The 16165-nt window shown below is 39.6% G+C and overlaps 1 protein-coding gene across 1 annotated transcript in view; it reads right to left on the reverse strand.

The window, feature by feature from the left end:
* The window catches only part of DOCK3 (dedicator of cytokinesis 3), a 194611-nt gene that overhangs the window by 15819 nt on the left and 162627 nt on the right, over positions 1-16165 (reverse strand). The window contains exons 40-48 of the mRNA XM_026055042.1: positions 13663-13749; positions 11528-11632; positions 7060-7201; positions 5578-5744; positions 4927-5013; positions 4287-4466; positions 3124-3207; positions 1696-1812; positions 252-373 (exon numbers count right to left, since the gene is read on the reverse strand). Coding sequence (XP_025910827.1) covers positions 252-373; positions 1696-1812; positions 3124-3207; positions 4287-4466; positions 4927-5013; positions 5578-5744; positions 7060-7201; positions 11528-11632; positions 13663-13749 — 1091 coding nt within the window. The remainder of the gene's footprint in view (positions 1-251; positions 374-1695; positions 1813-3123; positions 3208-4286; positions 4467-4926; positions 5014-5577; positions 5745-7059; positions 7202-11527; positions 11633-13662; positions 13750-16165) is intronic.

Consider the following 16165-nt stretch of genomic DNA (forward strand, 5'->3'; position numbering starts at 1 on the left):
CTGGATTTTTCAGCTTTTTGATTCCAATCCTCAATCAAACTTTAATAATTATCACAAATGAAGATGAAGGACACTTGCCAACTCACCCTGCTCCTCCTACAGTACTGTTAATCACTTCTTAGATGTGGTTAACATTGCTCTTAACGCAGTTCTACTCTTCCTCTTGTCTTTGGAGTTCCAAGAATGCATGCTAGTACGACTTAGTACAGTGTGCAGAAATCCTAGATATTTCAGTAGAAAAAACAGGTTACCTGTGTCGATGCACCAGCTTTATGCTCTCTGGGCTCATAGGTCCATGCGAAACCAGAACATTGCTGCGTGGTGTGCTAGTGCCAGAGCAGGCTGGACTCAGCTTATCCAAACCAGGTAACTCCTGCACCGGAAACACAAAGTCGCTTAATTATTTCAGATGTTTTATCTAAGTTGGTCATGAGAAAAATACAACAGTATTCTTTTCTTCTCAGAAAAATCCTGATCTTGTTCCATGCTCTCTACAGTTATTCTGCATTTCTAGTTAAACCCAAGAGCTTCAGCACTTGATATCCCTATTCTCTATTTCCAACAATGCTTTCTAGTCACCATGTCAGGAATTTTGGAGGAAAACATAGGCAGAGGGTGTTCCAGATTACAGCCATCTACATTTTTCAAAAAAGAAATGTGGACTTGAGAATACAGATCTTGTGCAAACACTCCAAAAAGGCAGTGAGCTCAGCTTGGCAGTTGTGACCTGTATGGATCTCATCTGAACTGAAAGAGAACGGCAATATTTTAAAATTCTGATGTTGCCATTTGTGGCCATCCTTGCAGAGCGTTCACTCCTAAGGATGGAGGAAAAAGCCATCAAGCTAGAAGTTAAATTTTAGAAAATACATACTCCAGTTGGAAAGTAAAATGCTAAACATACATATTTCAAATTATGCTTTTACATTATAGAAAGATATCCTTCAGTTTTACAGAGATAACACTCATGACGGTGTCAAGGTACCCATGAAAATGGCACTTTAGCAGGAAGAGAAGAATGCCCTGCAATTTCTGAGACCCACCTGGCAAAGATGTCTCAAGTACAGTTGTCACAGAATACTAATGTACAGCAGACCACAAATGGATGGAAAGAGATCATTCTTACAGGATGGCATTTGTACTTCTGGTATATAACAGGTGGTGTGAACCACGCTCTGGAGGCAGTTCCGTTGACTAGATAGGAAATGCAGACCCATAATACTGCGTGTCCTGATCACCAGAGTTGGATGCCTAAAGTAACCAACAGGAATTTCTGTCGCTGTCTATATAGAAACACTCCTGGGGGCCTAATCCACATCATTCTCCTCCAAATTAYAACAATTCTTTTTAAGAGCTGAACATCTAATGCTTTCTATTAATCCTTCTTCCTCTGCTTTCAGCACTTTATGCTATGTAAAACAACAGCTGAAAATTAAGCTTTACAATTGTTCTGTGATATTAAGATATAAAGAAGAACATACAGATATTAAAAATCCCAGGGAATAAACACTAAGTTAACAGACTTACTAGGACTTCTGTCTTGCACACAAATCAAGAATTCTTTTTATAATCTGGCAATCTAGTACATTTAATTAATGCTGTATCTGCCCAGTTCTTGTGGAAACCTCACTGCAACTGATAGAAGTCTTATCATGACTCAGTGATTCAAAACAGGAAACATGGGTATCAGCTTACATGGTACAAACTGGATCGCATCATCTGGAACTGATCTATCAGTTTCTTATGTAGGGGACGCATTTCTGGGTGTACAAATTTTTCATGGACTGCCAGACCCACTCCTAAGACGTGTACCTATTAAAAAGAAATCAAAACATCACAAAACCAAATAAATCCAGTCTAAGAGACATAATACAAGTCTATCCCTCAGTTCTGCCAGTGAGCAAGAGAGTACTGTAAAATATCCCCCCGTTCATTTGCAAGGCTGCTGATAATTAAGTAAGCCTAGGAGAGCTCGCAAGTCCCTATTACTGCAACAAGTACTTTAAGCGTGAGACAAGTACATTTATGTCATGTTGGATTGCATTTGCTAGAGATAACGGTAAAAAATTACCAGATTGATTCACTCTGCAGAGTGAACAGCATTAAGTCCTCACACAGATAATTCATTATGACAAAGAAAATTCCTTCTGCCTAGTGTCAGAAAAGGGGTCAAAGTTGCCAACAGAGACTTCTGAAATGAGTTTCTGATAATTAAGCTGAACAGTGGCAGCGTTGCATGCATACTCACCCTTTCTTGTTGCTCATTATTTATTTAAAAAGGTCACATTTTCCAAGGTCAAAAATATAATATTAATAATTGAATGAGATTATATAAGCTCTCAGATAAAAAAAAAAGCAATGATAGCAGGCTTTAGATGTATGTAATTCCCTACATGATCCAAACTGTACAAACAATAGCTAATTAATCTTCAAACATCCTCTTAAGGATTGAAGGGAGATAAGCATTATCTTTATTTTACAGATGGGAAATCTGAAATGCAGTTAAGCAGTTTGTTGAAGAAACAGGCCTAGTAGCTCCATTCAGACTTGGACACATTGTTTAACAGAGTGTATTTTGCCAAACCTCCAATTAACAGGAACGCGATTTTCTGATTTCACTCCCGTCAAAGCATCCAGCTAGTTTTATCTACCAAAATGTTTCTTAGAGCCACTAAGAATAATAAAACTGTAGATAATATTAATAGGCATTAAGTCTTCCCATGTGGCTCTGCCAGTGTTATCTCAGTCCTAACCTGGACTGCCCTGACTCTGATTATCTTTGAAATCTACTGGGAAGAGCTGGTTCAAAATGCCAAAAACAATGGCGGATTTGAAACGTGCCAAGATGCCTACTGGATAATAAATGGAGACAACGAAACTCATGTGATCTCAGCTGAGCTTCAACTCACGTCCCATAAGGTGAATGGTTGTTCATCTTGGCCATTGCTCCTCCTTTTGTTTTAAATAGACTTTAAATCTCCTGTACTGAATTTCTTTGCTTCTGAATGAAGCAGTTGGATCTGGTATGTTTAGACTGGCTGCTGATGAATCTGGAACATTTAGACTGATTGCTGATGAATCCAGACACTGTAGCAATATTCTTTTGTGACCGAAAAACAGTACCTGTTCCTGCATGAGTTCCTTGAGCTGTGTGATTTTCTCTGCATCCCCAGGGTGCTTTGTGATATAATCTTTATCAAAGAAGGCCTGTAGGGAAAAAAAGAAAAAAGAAAAGAAAAGAAAAAACCTCTATGCTTACTGGGAGAGATTTCGTCATAACTCTCTGTCAAAGGATCACAGAAAAAGGTCTAAAATCCTAGGAAAACGAAATATATTAAGCTAACAGCAGAAGCTCAGTTGTGTTGCTTTTAGCACTCTAGGATTCAGGTAAAGCTACGGTACAGTTTTAGCAGCCTAGATGATCCTGCTGCTCTGCTAGAGGCACCAGTATTGAATAGCACAAGACGGGACCTCCTCAGCCCTGCAGGGTAGTGAATCTGATCAAATCTCCCTACATGACAGTGACGAGTAATACTGCTAAGTCCTCCATCATCCAATTATTTGAATTTTATTTAGTTTCCTTCACAAAACTACCTTAAGTTAAGGTAATTCAGTGAGTACAGCTGGAATGAATGCCATGGATGAAGAGCCTTCTCTACATGGCTCTGCAGGGAAGACATGTCCCAGACCCCTGGACCACTGCTGTCATTTTTCAATATTTCACACTAGACTTACCTTTAGCAACATGGAGCTTTAAGTAACAGCTTGCCAAAGAACCAGATAACATGCTGCATATCAGAGCCTTTTAGGGTTACAGTGAGCCTGAAATTAGCTTAGCAAAGATAATGCTTCAGCAGCACAAATCAGCAGCGCTTCCTAATTAGAGACCCAATCGGTCTCCGTTACCATAAATCCCATTGCCACTTTTGCAAAATGGATTTACAAGGCAAGCAGCATTAAAAAAAACAACAACAAAAACCCAACCTTTCTGCTTCATTCTTGTACCTGCCAAGTCAGGATTTCCAGGTAAGTCAAGCTCACTCTTAAGAAACCCCATTATCAACTATGCCTACTTTAATGCGATATCCCAAAACCACATTCGGGTACTTATGTCGACACCCGACTATGCAAGCACTGATGCAGAATAACCAAGTATGAAATTTTAACCTCATGTTCAGATAATATGCATGAAAATTTGTTTTCCTATTAAGTGACATTCTTTTTGAAACATGGGAAATACAACTGAGAAAAGCTGATACTGAATTCACAAGCACAGCCTGGCTTACCTCCTGGTATCGTGCAATTCCCCCATTCACAGCTGCATCAATCACTCCATTCAGACACATGCTGAGAAGATTAATGTTCCCATGCATTTGTTTGTGCTGGTACTGGCTTATCAGTGTTCTCAGTTCCTGGTTTTTGTTCTCAACCACTTGAATGGCATTTTCCAAAGGACTTACTTCAACCTCAAAGGCAAGAAAATACACTTTAATTCCATGGACACTTCACTGTGATTTATTATCCTCCTTGCAATGAAATGGTTTTCCCAGATTGTTCAACGATCTCTCTTGTTTTTTACTGCTTTGTAGAAAACTAGTTACATTAACAAACTTCACTGTTGGTACTGCTATATTTCAGGTCATTGGTTTGCAATAACTTCTTTCTGTAAACTGAAGACATGATAACAATGCAATATTCCATCTTTTTGGCATTTTTTCCATTATACTGTCATGTTCTCTCACACTGTTCCCCTAGTTATGCTCAGTAATTACTTTGGCTAAGTGGTGGAAAAAAGACATACTTAACCACCAGTAAACTTGATCATTTTAAACGGCAAGATTGCAGCCAAAGGACTTTAAGTTGCCTATCCCATGTCCTCAGTAATTCATCATTTCAAACCTTATGTATAGGAACTAGGAATGTTACCAGTTCTCTTCTTTCCACTTCAAACCAACGAGAAATCCCAGGCAAACTGTGAGTCAAGGTCAGAGTGGTACGTTCAATCCACAAGCTCTGCAAAGAATAATTGAGAACGGGAGGTACACAGTGAATATGATTCAAAACATCTGTACTTTTACTACAGGTGTTAAGGAGGTAAAGCTTAGAGAAGAATGTATTAACCTCCTGAGCTGTAACATGTACTGCAAAAGGTACTGTAATTTCATGTTCAAAGTCACTTTATATTTAACACTAAGAAAGAACTCAGTATGTTTTAAAGCAAGACCTTAAACATTTCTATTAATTTTTAGAGGTTGGCCACCAGTTCTGTCATGGGAACCAAGAGGACATTGTGGACATGTACGTGTCAGTAAGCAAAAAAATTCCAAACAAAAAATCATCATTGTTTCAAAATGGATTTCTCCTGGCACTAAAATAACTCRCCTTTAAACTGGACAACGCTTTAATCAGGTCCGGTGTGTAACCACCAGACTGAAACAGCCACTTATTCTTTGACTTATTATAGTATCTTCCATCATAAAACCAGATTACTTGAAATGGTGTGTCAGCATAAGATAACAAGACGGTATTTGTCTTGAAGAGAATAACACTTAAATACTGCTTACTGACTACTTCTACCTTAAATTCATTCTCCTTGTCCTTTGGGCCTTTATGGAAAGGCCTGTCATAGCGGAATTTCCGGATATTGTTGACTCGGTAAAAGCTCTTTATGCGATCAGGGACACGGTCCATTTGCAGCACATCAATATTGTCCGGGATGGGAGTCACTGCATAGATCTGTAAATCTGCAGGTGATGTAGTCAAAGAAAGCCACAGGACATAAAACAGGGAAGCTAATGCTACTGTGGAAAGAAACAGGATGGTAAGTTCAGAAAGTTGCACTCCCCTTGGTTTTCCAACACTCCTCTTTGCAAGTGAAACGATGGGACACTAGACTAGAGCTACCAGGAGAGTCTACAGAGTTATAGGACCTTATGGCCAGATTAACCAACGAGGAGAATGCCTGAGGATGCATGGAGTATGTAGCAAGACCTTCAAAAATGTCTAGAGTAGGCAAAATATCCAGTTCCCATTTGTCTGAATTGGAGCTAGGTGCTTAATTTGTGCAGGCACTTCAGTAAATCTTCATAGATGCCTCTCCATATTTAGGTACCTAAATATCTAAAACTCTTTGATAAACCTAGCCTTAGATACTTCAGCTTTATCTGCAAGCAAAAATTATTCTAATTTAATCAGTTTACAATCCAGTTTAAATTGGTTTAACTTCAACGTTACAGACAAGATCTCTGCAAGCATAAACAAACCAACCAAAATACACATACAAACCACCCCTCTGTCATACAAAGAATCGGTGTTATATAGCAAAGAAGAATAGGAAGCACCAGTGATGAAAAACAAGTGGGAAACACCAATCAATTTCATTAGTTTTCATTTTCTGACAATGTCCTCCTGGTTCAAGGCCTGCACAGTATCCTTGCTGGTGTCACACAAGCCACACAGCAGTATTCTCCTAACTAAAATCTCCCAGACCCAGGAAATATTACGTGGTTGAGTCCTTCAATGTACATAGCATTTTATTCGTTGCATCAAATCCCAGGACAGATTACCAAAGAGAGGAACAAGATTCAAAGCCTGATGTATATGAGTTCAAAATGGAAACTGCAAGAACAGAAAGCTGAAGGGAAAAACAAACACAATGGAAAATAACACTTTTAAATGCATACCTGCTCCCAACAAAATGTTCTCCAAGAGAAGGTATCGGGATGTACATTTGATGAAATAAAATGTCCACTATGGAAATGCTGTTAGTAAAGGTTAAAGCATGGGTGTGACCAAGAAGCACTGTGGTTTTGCCCTAACACATAGAATACAATCTGCATTACTCCCTGAATAAAAAGTGACAATTCTATCCAACAACACATACTGCAGTGAACTAGTTAATGTCTGCTATAGGCAGGTGTATGGTTTTGCTCATATCCACTTCTGCTTAAGAGGGATATGAACTGAGATCATCCAAGACGATAACCTTTTCAGTACCTTCTTCCTTTGTGCCCTACCACAGTTTTAATCATCATAGTTTGCCTGTTCATCAAAGGATACACTGGGCATCACACTGCAATATAGAGTCATCTGGGTGGTTTGGATGCTGCATGGCAATGGCTTGGGGGAACTCGCTCAGCATCCTCTGCTGAAAGGCTTCCAGTCTCTCGTAGTCGTGGCCCCGACACACGTATTCCTTGTTCTGCAAGAAGGACAAGCGTGGACACCCATGAACTGCTGGTTTTCTCCCAGTTGCTTATATGAAATAAGCCTCCTCAAAACCAAGTTAAATTCTATCGGTCTTCATCTCACTTTAAATTTTACTGCATCAAAAAGAAAGATAAATTACAAAGTAAACATGCTAGCATAAGACTAAAATGTGCATTTAACACAGACTGTGTATTTTACTCCTTTTTTTCATTACAGTGTATTTCATCAAGAAGTCATGAATACGTAGACTGCTCCACTGATCTCTCAAGAAGAAGGTGTCTCCGCTTCCGCAAAAGTAGCATTCAATCCCACGGTCTTGTTTGGTTTGCTTCTTAGATAACCGAGACGCTGAAACATATTGGCCAAAACGTAAGACCAAGTCACTAGCTTGACTCTCTGCACCGGGAAAGCTGCTGTCAAATGCAGTTAACACAAGCTGGATAAAAGGCCTGGGATTTTCATAGCACAGAACGAGATGTCAGTTCAGCAGTTTACCAGTTACCTTTAGAGAAGAGGCATAACGAAGTGTTCACAAAAATCATTGTTTAAAAAAGAAAACGTCCTCGGCGTCACAAAGACTGTATTTCAGTGTCTTAACTATATTACCGCAAAACAGAAGTGGGAYTGGGGTTCATGTTGCCTGAATGCAAAACCTATCAAAGCAGGCAAATCTCTAGGTCTGGTAGTTTTAATTCTCATGCACATAACCCTAATGAGAAGCACAGGGAGATTTTTCACCTTTATAAAACAAAGAAAGAAATCCAACCAACAAGAACAGCTTCCCCCAGTTTTATTTCCTGCATGTGAACAACTGCTGCTTACTCAACGAGCTTTTGCTAATTGGCCTGGAAAAGGGATCTGGCACAGCAGTTCTTAACCCTGTAGGACTGCTACTTCCTCAGCTCTTTTTAACAAGCCGGCGGTTGTTGCAAACCTGACAATCTTGCGTATTCATCTGGATAAACTGAACACAGTGAGGCAGGAAAGGGCTGCACCAAACCGTGCCTGCTTGTGGCTGGGGCTCGAGCTGGACCAGATTCTGCAGTCCCAGGTAGTATTTCGAAATTCTTCGCTGTACCACAGGAAGACTTTGTTAAGTGCTGCAGCACTAATTTTGCTGAATTCCCTTTAAAATAATTTAACATCCATTACAGAAAGATAACAAAAAGCATTGAGGCCAGCAAGAAAAAAAGCACTGTTTCACTACACATTGGAATTTAATATGTAGTGGCATATTTTTAATATACAGTTTAATAGGTTAGTCTTTCTTTTATGTCTGCTTGAGCCGGAAGCTAAGTTAAATGCGAACAACGAGTACGTGTTCAGCTGCAAATAAACTGTGCTAGAATTCTTCTCCTGCTGTTCTGACAAAATGAAGCAAGACAAGCAGAGGAATTCAAGCGATCAATCTTCATCTGCATTAGTATATTTTAACAGATTTAGTATATTTTAACTCATTTAGAAAATGAGAACCTATAAAAAACTTTAAAAATACTAAGTCATAGRAAAAAAAAAGGCTATTCCTTATAGTTAGGCTAGATCAGCAGATGCGTAAATAAAAAAGCATAGCTTAGTGATTTTTGCACAAAAACAAAGAGAAACCAACAAAACTCAAGGATAAAACATGAACACGGAAATCTTCGGCTTTGCATTTATCCTTATGGAATGGACACCACGTTCCAACGGTGATATGTGTCACTTGCTATGCATCAGCCAGAGCAACCAACGAACGGGGAGAAGCACTGCGTGATGAATCTTGACAGCTCAGTGTCTAACGCCCGAACATCGCAGCCATTATTAAATTTGGAGGGAGTCCACATCTGAAGGTGAATCTCTTCACGACACGTCCTGTAGTCTCTGTTTTGGCTTTTGATTGCAGCAATCCAGAAAACTGTAAGCCTATAGATAAAGCTATTATGATTCTAAAAGTAATGTCCTGAAAACACCTCAAGGCTATATTTAATAGACTCTTCAGACAGATGCCAGTGCACGATCRCAGAATGGGGCTTGCCAAGCCTTACTTGAACTTCTGCTAGATGGAAGACATGGAGAGTTTTAATTTACTTATATAGGAATGCTAGAAATAGATGCAGAATTCAGAGCAACATGAACAATTCCTAAAAATGACATTCCTAAACAAAGGGTCTATAAAATCAAAGATGCAGAAGAAAGAGTGGCAATTTTCTGTTTTAAACTGTACAGCAAGAGAAAAATAGAGGAGGAGTGCATGGAGTTACTTGATCACTTTAAATCACTTCTATATCCATTTGAAAATTTTAAATCCACATAAATCTTTTTCTTCTCTAGAATAGCTGCTACCAGTCTCTTTACAGCTCGATACATGCAGATGCAATTGCTGATGGGCTTAGTCTGTGCTTCGCAATGTGTATGCTGTATGGCTCATTAGAGAGAAAAAGGAGGAGGGCGGCTTTTAATGAGACTGTTGCATTAGTAATCTGCTATCAGAAGTACTGCCACCAAATATAATTGCAGAATTAACAAGGATTATAATTATGTACACTCTTGTGTGCTGGTAAWGTCTCCAGCCAAGTATCCATATTGTCACAGCGTTTCACAAAGAGCAAGTGTTGTGCACCGAAAACCCGGGCATAGTTTAAAACACATAGGCCACGCAGGATCCAAGAGAAACCTGCAGGATTCATAACATAATAAGACAAGCTGGATTCCCCAATCCGCTTCAAACGGAGGAACGTTGCTGGGCCATAATGGCTTTGCTGTCATTCATTTTCTGAAACATCTGTTGTTAGATATAAAAGAAGAAATTGTTAGTTTTCTCTGGAGACCTTCATAAAAGGGCAGCCAGTGCTTTGTGCTGCGGCTCTTGTCATTCCTCAGCCTCCTCTACGTGCACACTTCCCCCATCCGTTCAGGCACCGGCACTACGCCACTGCTCAGCTTCATCTTGGAATAACRCTTCATCCACTGGTATTGCCATTCCTGATTAATTCTAACTCGCCTTCATCTCCTCCCTGTGCTTCCATTAAAAGAACGTAATTAAACACCAAAGTTTAAATCCTAGTTAAAAAAAAAAAAGAAAAAAGTAACCACAGGGAGTGTTGAGTGCAGTTTTCAAAATGTGGGCACTATTAAAGAAAAATAGTAGCAGTTTGTTTTTTGTAGCTTCTCACTGTATGACTCAGAGTGGTGCCATCCCTTGTCAAACTATTTCTTTAAAGCAAACGCACAACATACAGCTCCCGTCCTTAAAAGCAGGCTTCAAGTTAGCTTGTCCTGTCAAGCTAGATGGCATCTACCATCAATTCTCAGGCAGTTTTTACAGCAGTTGTCAGATTATATTCCATCCTCGCTCTGAATCAGCCACAAGACATGCTATGAACAAATACTCATTTTAAGACTGACTGCTCATTAGSAAAAGAGGATAATTTCACTCTTTAAATGGCTCTCAGAGCCAGCTGATCCTGCACACAATCCAGCAGACAATAAGTGAGGACGTGTACAGAGAAGCTGATATGCTTGTTGTTGAACAGAGAGGAAATTTTAGCTTGCAGACAGCATAAAAGAGTTAGCAGTCTGCTATTTGGATCATCCTATCATGTGAGACACTTCCGAGCATGACAATTTGCGATGATGAAAACGGGTAAAGTAACGAGTGAGCATTGCTGCAATAGAGCATTTTGCTTAACCTAGAGGGAATTTGTGCTGAGTCTGTGTGCAATTGTTAAAAATACACATAAGCATGAGTCAAACTTCTGATCCCTGTTCCCAAGAACATGCCCAACACTTTGCATCCTTCGTTTCAGCCAGAAAGCTGGTTCTGCTTGGGCAGATCCAACAAGCTCCCTTTTTTGGGGGGAGGATGGTTGGGTCTTTCTTGCCAGGGAGCAAGAAAGAAGAGATGCCCCAAACAATTCTTCCCGTTCTGCACAGTGCTTAGTCAGCTCACCACTGCGCTTTAAAGGTTTTCCATGCCGATATGTTTAGAGCATCCTTGCATGCAAACCCAGACATGAGTGTCAGAGGTCCCAGGCAGTTGGTGTGGATACAACTAGAGCCGAATGTTCTTCAGCATTACAAAACAACACAAAATACTAAAAGCTGTAGGGCAGAAAGCAATGCTGAAGAAAAGGCACAGAAAGGCTGCAATATTAATCACTATTCTTTTCAAAGCAAAACTTTACCTCAAAAATAGCTTAATTTAATTTCATTTAAATAAAGAAAAAAAAAAAAAGCTGAACAGCGGATGTCACGTCATATCTCATCCCCCACAAAAATCCAAAGCTTTAGCTGCTAATTCAAGCCTGGTAACTTTGTCACTTTTTATATAAGCCTGGCTTACCCGTAGGAAAAATGGGAATTTCCGACCATAAAAACCAACTCGGAAAAACTCAGGTTCCAAGCGCTGCTGTTCCATGATATTGTCGTAATAGGTAGCTTCCATTTTCTGTGGAGGAGAAAGACAACTGCTGTCAGACCCTTAAAACTGAACTTAAAACACCAGAATCTCAACCCACATTAAAATCTCACATGACTTTTTTGCACTCACAGTCTTTTTATGAAAGGGCTGAATTTTTCTAAAGATTAAAATTATTAATTAAACAGTCTACGTGGTGGAACAGACTGGGTATCAGCAAGGGGTATATCGTCATACCCATTTTACAGTTTGAGAGATGATGTATGAAATTTTTTTCTCTAGTATCTTCTTTTAAATTAAACAGGTCTTGTATGTCATTTTCTTTGCATTGCAGAATTAATGGCAAAGCTGAGATTAAGATCTGTGTTGCCTGGCTGCTCCCAGTGTCCTCTTCTAACCATATTCTCTCCCCTGGAGCTCAAAATCTATACTGTTTTCTGAAAAATCCCAGCAGTTCAATTATGTTTGCTTTAATTGGGCTGAAGGGCATGAAAAAGGAGGAAACAAAATTAGATCTTCTACAGCTCTGTGTACCAATAAGCTTAACATGGCACAAAAAAGGGTTCTGCAAAAAGGAAAAGGACTTTTTTTTTCTACTTCCAATTATTAGCATTACGGCAGAGCGCTAGCATTTATAGCAAGAGTGGGATTTCAAGATCCCTTGGCAAGCTGAATCTCTGCTGAAACACTCACAGGAATTTTACCATTGCAAAAAGATAGCTTTTTAAAGAGAGGAATCAGTTTGATGTCTTTGCTTCCCCTGCAGGGGACCCTAATAGCAGCTTTGACTTAGAACATTGCATCAAGATTTTGTTCTCGATTCCCACACACGTTAACTTTTTTTTTTTTAATGGAGGAGGTCTCAAAATCATTGCAGGAAGAATAAAGGAATGGGCTGAATGATGCAAATGGCATAAAAAGCAAGCTCTTTGGAGCAGGGAGAAATTCAGTTAATTCAGGTCAATGCAGTTTTAGTGAACTTGAATAGAAAACAGGCCTCATACAGGTGAGCACAAGGAAGGAGGTGAACTGGTTCTACTGATCAGCTAAGACGCTCTTCGCCTTCCAGTTGATTAAATCCACACAATAAAAGAGGCAGGAAGAATGGCTAATCTTGGACAAAAGGATGTTTTAGGATAACCTTGATGCATTACGGAACTAAGCTTTTCTAATCAGCTTGTTTGCTCATCATTCACGATCACTTTATAAATATATTTCCTGTACACCAAGATGAATTTCCACATTGCCTGATTTTAGACGTCTACAACGTACACGCGCACAAGCAAGGAGGCAATCCATACTCTCCTTACAGCCAGTCTCAAGAAATAGGTTCTTCAGAAATGTAGTTTATCAGACCTAGTTACACATCCATTTTCAGATGAGAATAAACTTGATTTCTGAAGGGAATCTCAACCACTGTGTATAAGTATGCATTTCTGTAGCATATATCTAAATTTGGACATATGCATTGTACCCCAGGGGATGAAAGCAGATGAACTATTTTCACATTTATAAAGCTTCTAAATACCAGCCAAAACTTTTTTTTTTTTTTTTTTGATTAAAGCAATGATGCTGCAATTTTTGCCTTGATTTGATCACATCCTCGGTTTTACCAGAGGATCAGTACAATTGACAAGAATGCCATAAATATGTCTTCTCTGTTGTGTTTTTCTTGCTTGTTCCTCTCATTTCAGCTGAGGTACAAGCTGCCCTTGATTCTTTTAGAATTAAAATGAAATATCAATGGATCATTTTTTTAAAAAAGAAAATAAAAAAAAGGAAAAGTCGTATGATAAAATATATATATGTAATTGCAACAGTTAGCCTAGCTCCTATGTGTGCGTTGTCCATATGCTCACTGGAGTTTACTGCTAGCAAACCTAGGAATTACATCAGTGAGCCACAGTGTCATTGAAATCAATGAAAGGGGTCAGCATAAATGCGTGGAGCTGTATCGGGAAGACGTTTATTTTTTGAAATTCAGAATTATCTGACACCAGACCCAAATTCCCTGGAAAGTCACGTGAGAGTCTGCAAGGAGAGGAACTGCTGCTACTTACCCGAATCCAGCTGAGGCTCTGATAGTCATAGAGACTTTCGTATTGTACGGCCAGTTCTCTGCACAGCGGGATGCCGAACTCCCAGCTCTGCAAAACCAAAGCAAATCACACTCACAGCACTCAGAACRTTACAGCCAACCTGGCTAAGAGCAYGAGGGAAACGTAATTTTCAGAATTCAGTAGGTATGTGACACCAGGGATTAGACGTGAAAATACAATGTGAGGAAGCGTTTTCCATTAAATTTCAGATTGATTCCTTATTCATGTCTCCATTAAAATTACACACTCATACTGCTGTTATCAACAGTCTCCTCATGAGACTGGGAACTTCTCTGGAGAAAGACAAAATAGCCGAGAAATTTTCATCCTATTAACCTCCCCAATATCTCCTTTGCTTTCTGCACTGAAACTCCCTGGAGTAGAGTCTCTTGAGCWGGTCAGGGCTCAGCTCCCTGGCAAACAGCTCCTCTTCCCAGGGCTGTTGCTTCCTACTGCAATGAAGAAACTGCCAAGCAATGGGAAACGCTCCAATGCAGGGACAACCATCCTCAGAACTGACCTGCATGACTGGACTGACAACATATCTGTGTTCAGAACTGAAAGCAAAACTAATTTATTCAATTTACAGCTTTGATCCAATGAATCTTTTCTAGCACACAATACTCAACACCTTTGGAGGTAAGCAAGACAGAGCCTGAGCTTCTGCACACCCACACTGGGAGAAAGACTCCCTCCTAACCTCTCCCAGTTTCTAAGAGGTACTCAGCTAATACGCTTGGACTGAGATCTTCTCTCCCTTCTGCTTTTATCTGTACAGATCAGAAGCCTTTTTGGGGGAGGGACTGTTTCTTGCCCTGTTTACGTAAAGGATCCAGAACACAACGGTCTCAGCTGGACCTTTACTGGATTCATTTCTACGCATTACYGGGTTAACTTGCTAGTTGTTTTAACTGGGACCCTGTTACAGTGAAAACAAAATTAATGCATGAATTAGAATGCCCCCCTAAGCTTTTACAAAATTAATAGTAATATTGTAAAATATTAGGGCTTTGTACGGACACAGGTCTTCTATAACGACACTTGATTCAGTGCATCAGGCACTTTACAACACTTGCCTCTATGCACACACGTTCACACAGTGTCTGTTCTCTCACACTTAATGCCAGCAATGCTTGTTTTTCTCTGAATAGCCAAAACATAGTAAGTTTAAGAATTTCTCTTCTGAAAAAGAGGATAAATATAAGAACTAAAAAGCCAAAAGTAACGATGCCAAACTTCTTTAACTTCTGTTAATCACAAAAACCRACACGAGAACTTGTTGAAAAGAGAAGAACTTGTTCTTTCAGGATCTCTTTGGATATTCTGATAATAAYAGTAGTTTTGAAAAACAGGAAGTCTGAGATTTGTTCAGATAAACCCAATATGTACAATAGGAAATAACTTCAACGACCACTTATCTGACTACTCAAGAATGTTACTCAGGCTTTTATGATCTCAAATTAACAGGATTTTTGCTGTGGGTTGTCATGACATACAAGTTGATACACTAACTTGTAATCAACACTATTAAGCAGTTAAGTGCTTACACTTGCCAATCTAAACACTTTTTTTTTTTCATTTTCAATGTATTTTACAGTACCAATACATAGCCTGTCAGTGCTTAGCTAGTTTATATTTACCTGAAAGAAGAAAAACCTATTCTAAAATAGCTGGCCAGGAATAAAGGGCTCTTCTCACACTGCAGAGAAGCATGGTCTCATTTCCAACAGGGATGCTGYGGCTAAAGCCTGCATAATTCTCTGATCTCTCTTCTGGACAGAAACAAGAGCTGGCTGTCTTCCTTGGAGGTGATCCTAAAGATGTAATCCTTCCATCCTCCAATCCTTCCTTCCTCTTCTGATGTGAATTAAATTAACAATATGGAATCACGTCTTATTTCTCTTTATTTACACCAGCACTTCCATATGGACTCTGATATTATTCCCATCATCCTAACTCAGGCTTTCTCTCTTTCTTTCAGTTAGATTTCAACACAAAGAACATCTACCTAGCTGAATATGCTGGAGACGCAAGGTGAGATACAGAGGCAGACGAAATGCAGCACATTGGCAACCGTTCTTACAGAGAGAAGAGAGTTTGAAAAGGTTTGAAAGGAAAGCAGAGAGAATGCATGGATATCTGAATCGCTGGGATCCTCCTCTTTAAAATCTGTGCTGTTAATGAGTACCACCTTCACAGTGCAGGCAGCAAAGATGCTGTGCCCTGTGCTACACGTGTCACTTCTCTCTAAAGCATCATTCCCCCTTCTACCCCCTCTTCAAATCATTTCCTAAGGTCTCCACTGTTACTTTTCCTCATTATCTGCTTTCCCTTTGGCTGATGTGTGATCTCTTTCCATGTTCTACATTATGTCCTTCACTTGAAAAGCACGTTCATATGACATTTATTGCAGCTTTCTGTTACAGCACCAGCAACTCTTGGCTGAGAGCCACTGACTGCACAG

This window comes from Apteryx rowi, unplaced genomic scaffold (assembly GCF_003343035.1).
Source record: "Apteryx rowi isolate R43461 unplaced genomic scaffold, aptRow1 scaffold_98, whole genome shotgun sequence".
Lineage (NCBI taxonomy): Eukaryota > Metazoa > Chordata > Aves > Apterygiformes > Apterygidae > Apteryx > Apteryx rowi.